At 50.5% G+C, this 6667-nt stretch overlaps 1 protein-coding gene and 1 non-coding gene across 2 annotated transcripts in view; one reads left to right on the top strand and one right to left on the bottom strand.

Annotated features, from left to right (window-relative positions):
- The first annotated feature begins 1154 nt into the window (after positions 1 to 1154).
- LOC113490595 (caseinolytic peptidase B protein homolog) overlaps positions 1155 to 6667 on the top strand; it is a 12823-nt gene continuing 7310 nt past the window's right edge. Inside the window, exons 1-3 of the mRNA XM_026867116.1 lie at positions 1155 to 1336; positions 3515 to 3570; positions 6321 to 6365. Of these exons, the coding sequence (XP_026722917.1) occupies positions 1204 to 1336; positions 3515 to 3570; positions 6321 to 6365 (234 nt within the window). The 5' untranslated portion in view covers positions 1155 to 1203. The remainder of the gene's footprint in view (positions 1337 to 3514; positions 3571 to 6320; positions 6366 to 6667) is intronic.
- Positions 4896 to 5054, bottom strand: LOC113490596. Its single transcript, XR_003400276.1, has one exon. It is a non-coding gene; the product is annotated as a U4 spliceosomal RNA (small nuclear RNA).

Raw genomic sequence — 6667 nt, 5'->3', positions numbered from 1 at the left:
CAGAGCCCACAAAATGCCTCTTCCTCTCTCTGTCCCCTTTAGCCACTGCCTGAACTGAACTGGATTACCCACCCGCACCAGTATGTCACATTTACTGGTGGTCACTTCAAAAGGTTTCAGGGTGCAAATACCCCGGTTTTCTGTAGGCTGTGCTCAGCAAGGGCTTTGCTCCAAGCATCGTGGCACTTGCTTGGACTCCAGGGGAGACTGGAAGTGAGATCCACGCCACAGCAGGCACAGGAGGTCCCCAGAGCTGAAGATGACTGGGGTATCTAATCAAGGGGTCTCTAATATTAAAATGTTAAGAATTATTTATTTAACCAAACGGCCCAGCAGCAGCGGACCAAGGGTCTGAACCAGGGCAGTCACTTCTGTGCTCTGCCAGCCAGATCCTGCCTGCAGGTGACTTTGATCCTCTCAGCCTCAAAAGCCATTCCTTATCTTCCAGATAAGCCTAGTGCAATGATGCTACTGGTTTGTACTGGTTTGGTGAAGGTGCTCACAGTGCCTGAGGCTGTTCCATGGGGCTGGGTCGCACCTTGGGTGGCCATGGACACCTGTGGCGGGTAGGAGGCATCACCAGGTCGGTGCCTGTCCCGAGGGAGGGGTGTGCTGTCCAGATGAGGAGGTGATGGGGTGTTGTGGTTTCCAAACCCTCCTCGCCTTTTGTAAAAATTTCCACTGTATCTTAACCAGGATGCCCTTGAATGCTGCTGTCCAGAGAGGCACGGAGACAGCCGACTCTCCTTCTCCAGTCCTTCTGGACTTGCCCCAGTTCCAAGCCAGTGTGACCTTCAGCCACCTCCCTCTTCCCATCCGCGTGCAAGAAATAGCACATCAACCCCTTCAAACCCGCTTTTTTTGGGCAGAAAGGTTACACTGGGAGCTGGCGACGCGGCGTGCCTCTCGCATCCTCCCCTCGCCAGCCCCGTCCATCCGTCCGTCCATCCATCCATCCCTGTCCCCCCCCGCCTCCGCCGTCTCCTTGGCAACGCTGAGTGCACATCCTGGAAAACTTTATCCGAAATCTGCTCTGGGCAGCTTTCCAAATCCATGCTAACCTGATTAGGTGTCTCTGGGGCCTTGGCTGGCTAATCAAATTAGATAGCACTAATGGTAGTGAGGACTTTGAGTGGGTAGAGAGCAGTAAAACACAGTGTATACTTAGTGATAATTATACTTGCTTTTGTGTCATTGATTTATATGCCTCCCCCCCCACCCCCTGCCCCCTTTTTGTTTTCATTGTCTTTAAATGCAGCTATTCGGAGGAAGGAAAATGGCTGGTATGATGAGGAGCACCCGCTGGTCTTTCTTTTCTTGGGATCATCTGGAATAGGTAACGCCTGGGTTGTGGAGAGCGGGACCAAGAGCCCCGTGGAGAGGCTGGGCTGGGTGAGGGGGCCGTGGCAGGGCCGCTCCCGGGGCTCATTTTTCACAGGTTCTGCAGAAAATCCCAGTTAAAGGCGCTGTCATCCTTCCACCCTCTCACCCAGTCCCTCATCCCGCGGGGCCCGTGCTGGGGCACCCGCAGCCTCACACAGAATTATCCCCAGGGGCCCTCCGAGACTCAAGAAGGGGCAGTTTTCCCCCAGAAAAAGTGTTATTTTCACAGCCCGCTGTAGGAGTGCCTCCGTGGGTGGGGTGATAGGAGAAATTTGCTGCTTGCAAACCAAATCTCTGCTCACCCTGCTCCTGTGGGCAAGGATTGCTTTGTAATGACGGGATTGTATTGACACCGATAATATTTGTCCCCGAGCACAATAAAATGCAACACGACAGCTGATCAGTTCACAAAATGGACAAAATGACTTCTAGTCAGGGGGAAAAAAAAAAAAACCCAAACAGCTTTAAAGTAACCGAATGGTGACATTTGAAACACCCTCAGTGCTTTTCCTGCATCCACTGCCCCCCCTAGTCCTTGGGAAGGTGCCGGTGCTGGGGGGTTACGGCAACGGGACACACACATGGTTGCTGCCGGCCCAAGCTCCTGCCTCAGAGCAGTGTCAGGCCCAGTATTAACTTAAAATGAGTTGCTGGAAAGCTGTATAAAACCAGTTTTTGAGACTTCATTGCAGGTCTGAGGGCTCAGCAGTGTAAATTGTCAGATCATGTATTTCTCTGGGTTGTTTTGTTGGGTTTTTTTCCTTCTCTTACTGCCATAAAAAGGAATATTGAAATCCAAAAACAAAGCAGCTGAGAACTTTGTTGTCTCAAATGGATATTTTATGCAGGTCTTGATGTAACAGTAGTCTGAAAGCTCAGATACGTGTAAGCTATCTGATGTGCCTTCACATTTCAGTAGGCCCCCAGAGTGAAAGATCGGCTCACACGCGCGGGTCTGGGTACGGAGGGTGTGAGGACACGTAGGTACCTGGGTGCTCAGGGCACCATACAAAGTCAGTGAGGCTTGAACTGAAATAAGATGCTAGATTTTGACAGAGATTTCACCTGCCCGAGCAGCCTTCCCAGCACAGCCATGAATCCCCAGTTTTACAGCCCTTTTTGGGGTGACCTAATGAAGTGATCCTGCAGATCTGAGCCACCCAATTTACCAAAAATCACCAAAATAACAGCTGTGCTGGAATGGGGATGTGTCATTCTCCGGGCTGACTGCATTTTTTTTTAGCTAGTTTGCTTTTCAAGATGCATTTTTTTTTTATTTAGAACAGTTTAGGTGCCTGCTCTCTGCCCTGACACACGTCAGAGTGTTTATTTTTTGGTGCGCAGTTAAATCTAAAATGGATATCTGTGGTGAGTATGCGGGCTTCAGTGTGTGAGGTGCTGGTGTTAACCCCCTGAGCATCCTCCCTGCCTGCACCTCACCCTCATCAACCATCCCAGGAACCAAAATCAGCCAAATTCTCCACCCAATAAACCCAGCACTTGGGTGCCAGTGGGTGGCAGCAGGGCAGAGGGGTTTGCTGGCTGAGCCAGGGACATTTCCCCCCTCCCCAGGGCAAAACCTGCCTATTTAATGAAGATTTTCCCTGAACGGACAGGTTGGGAGGACAGGATCTGGCTTTTCGTGAGCTGGTGAGTGTGTTTGTCCACGTCAGTGTGGATTCACTCTATTGTTGTTCGTTCCTAATCCTGCAATTTTATGGCAGCTGCCTTATATAAATTAAAGAAAGCAAGATTATCCCATTTCCCTGAAATTCTGTAGAGAATAAAAGACACTGAGGGTATTGAGAGTAAATGTAGCAAAAACCGGATCTAACCACACCTTTTTGTGGCAAAAAAAGAAAAGATCTGTCTACCCACTGTGTAAAAATCAACTATGAAAAATGCAGCAGCCGGCGTGGTGATGCCACTCTCCCCTCAACCCGCTAACGAACCCTGGGCAGGGTCTTACCCCGGGGCTCTGACAGTGCCGCCACGAGTGCATTTGCAAGAAAAAGCCACGTGTTTTGGTTACAGGGGGTGTGAGCCCCTGCTTTAGAACCGCTGATGGGCAGACAGACGGTGGACAAAGCCTGGTTTAACACGAGTCTTTTCTTCCTTCTCTTTGGAACAGGTAAAACCGAGCTGGCCAAGCAGACAGCCAAGTACATCCATAAGGATGTCAAAAAGGTAACGACGCCCCTTCCTTTCACTTTTTGCTGTCCGGGTGCTTTTAATAACAGGGTGGGGTTGGTTTCTGTCTTTTCTAGGCTGGAAGTCCAGCTTACTGGTCAGCCCAGCTGCCTGGCAGCTCACTGAATTCATCCATAGAACAGAAATGTGAGGGCTGTGTGTGCTGGGAAAGGGTTTCTGCCGCCTTAAAATGAACCTGTGAAAGTCCCTGTCCCAATATTTGACTTGTAAAAATCTACTTGGATTTAACAATAGCTTGTGCTCCCCGTTGGAGGGTGCCGGCTTTTTGACATCCTGTGTTGGGAACATATTGTGTAGCCTTTGTCACTAATAACCCTGTAAATTGTTAGAGGGATTAAACACTGAAAATCTGTTTTCTGTACCCGTACAGAGAACAGAGGCAGTGGCACCGCATTCATGCCGGGTTCTTAGTGCTGAAACGTTTGGGATCCAAACAGCAGAAGCTGTTGGTGTGGTTTAGTTTAGTTTCCATTTGGCAGTTTTTAGTAAAGACGGGTTAGAATCCTGTCTAACTGGTAGTGGCTTAGTAGGGGAGTAGCTCAGGGACATCTGAGATTTTACTAGAAGCACCACACATTTAAAGCTGGGCTCCCCGATTCACAATTAAGCCTCTGCCTGCCTTTAGGACGAGCCTAGCTCTCTCGTACGGAGGACTGGGGAAGGTGCAGAGGTTGGAGCCAGGAATGAGGAAGAAACACCAACAGAGCTGCCCCCTGCTCCGACGCCAGATTAATTCCTCCCCCCCGCCACATCCTCCAGCCGAAAACGGCCACGAGATAAAACACCACGTGTAGAAAGAAGATCAAAAGTAAAACAACACTCTGAAAATGGCAGTTCTGGTTTCTTTTCCTCGTCCTTCTGTAATTGCCTTCCAGAAGCAATAAATCCTGGCTCCTGCCTCTCGAGCACCTTCATCCCCACCCAGGCACCTGGAACTGGTCAGTGCCCGGCCAGACATCAAATGGAGAGACCAGTTAAGCACTGGATGTTGTGTTAATTCAATAGCGTGCACAAATCGGAGTTTTATTGGCAATGAATCAGCTCGGCCATCGGCGCTGTAACGAGCAGTGCGCGGCGGGGGGGTCACACACCCCACCGGCGGTTTTGGGGGGGCAGCGGCTCGCAGGAACTGATGGATTAAGGAAGGAAAACCTCTAACTGTCCCGTTTTCCTACTGCTAGAGAGAAGCTGCAAGGTCGTGACAGCTGCTGACCCCTTTACCCAGCCTGCGGGGAGTGAGCGGAGACGGGAGGGCTGGGAGCAGGATCAGACCAAAGCAGAGCAGATCCCGCAGAGCCCGGCTTAGGTGCAAGCTTTCACAGAATCCCAGAATCATCTGGGTTGAAAAGGCCTTGAAGATCATCCAGTCCAACCACGAACCTCACACTGACCAATATTTTTAGCAATAATCACACCTCGGATTAACCTCATTGGCTGCGATGCTGCCGCTGCACAAAGCGTGTGCCAGGGACGCTCCTCAGCGTGCCAGGATCAGGCCCCAGCTTTCTACGCCTCTCTCTGCCCTGATATTTTGCAGGGAAAAGCAGCTGTTTTGAATTGAAATCTGGCCCAAAGTAGCCTGACCTCTTACCACCCAGCTCCCGGCGTTTGGCAGAGAGCGGCACACAGGGCAGCCCCTCCTGCTCCCCTCCCTCCCCTGGGAGATCATGGCAGCACCATCTTAGTTTGGTGCAGAGAAAGTTCTGGGCTCCCTGTGCGCTGCCGAACGTCCCGGCTGTTAACTCTGAAGCTGAGTATTTAAGCCCAGGCTGGATGGGGCTCTGAGCACCCTGATGGGGTTTGGGGGGGTTGGATTAGATGACCCTTGGCCCCCGACCCTCCTGTCGCTCTGTGGTCCCTCATGCCATACGCCTCCCTTTGCTCTTCCCAGCAACTAATTATTTTGCCTGGGTCTCTGGCTGCTGTTGGAGGAGGATATTTGCGTTGGCACATTTAGAATCAGGCTCTGAGGGTCTGTAGCAGCGTGGGGTTGCTGCCTGATCCCGCCTGGGAAGAGCTGGGCTTAGCGGAGCGGGAGGTGCCGGCTCTGATGAGTAGGGAGCTGCCGTGTCCGGCTGGAAGTGCCTGCACTGACGCTGGGAAAGGTCAAGCTTGTCTTCTTAGGCACTGCAGATCCTTTCCAACTGAAATCCGTCTAGTCTAGTCTAGTCTAGTTTAGTCTCACGCCTCTAGGAGCTAGGTTACAGCTGCAAGCCCAGGAAATTCAGTGCCTGCAGTGAATCATCAGCTCCTCAAATGCAAAAAGGAAGCTTGGGTAGTAGCTGTAAATTCTCTAACAATATTACCAATTGAAGGTGATCGCCCACAAACCTGGTTTTACCTCGGCTTTATGATTTTGATTTTTTTATGTTTGCAGAGAGGCGTTGCGTTCTTCTTGTGATTTATTTCTAAAAAGCCCAACCGCAAGAATAACCGTTTTATTTAGCAAATTGCAAGTTGCTGTTTCAGTCCCATCTGTATGGCTCCGGCTCTAGCGAGGAGCTGGGCAGCCAGGGGCTGTGAGCTGGCGGTGGAAACAGTTCCTGGCTCTCTTTGGGAAACTGCCATCATCTTCCTCAGAATAACCCTCAGCATTTCACGGTGGATCTGGCCACTCGGGAACCACAAAAGCCACATGCAGCCACCCACCTGGTTCTGGAGGAGCTGTAATGAAACTTGGAGCACATTCATCAAAAAATCCTGTTAAATATTTCTTTCTCTTGCAGGGTTTCATCAGACTGGACATGTCAGAGTTCCAGGAGAGGCACGAGGTTAGTAAACGGGCTGTCTCTGCTTCCGAGGGGTGCGGCTTCAAGTTTAATTTAAACAAATCCTGTCGATGCCCTCGTGCCCCTGCATTTGGGCCCTATCCTGGGCCTCGCCCTGGCAGTGGCATCCAGGACCTTCCACATTTGCCAGAAAACGGGCAGTTTGGTGTGTCAGAGACACAGAGCAACAGCAGATGCTCTGGGCCGTGCAGTAAATTGCAATATGGGAAACACCAGCCAAAAAAAAAGCAAGTTTAACTCAAAAAAAAAAAAAAAAAAAAAAAAAAAAAAAAAAAAAAAAAAAA

Source organism: Athene cunicularia, unplaced genomic scaffold, assembly GCF_003259725.1.
Source record: "Athene cunicularia isolate RWA unplaced genomic scaffold, athCun1 SCF_160, whole genome shotgun sequence".
NCBI lineage: Eukaryota > Metazoa > Chordata > Aves > Strigiformes > Strigidae > Athene > Athene cunicularia.
This window is presented reverse-complemented; position numbering and strand designations above follow the sequence as displayed.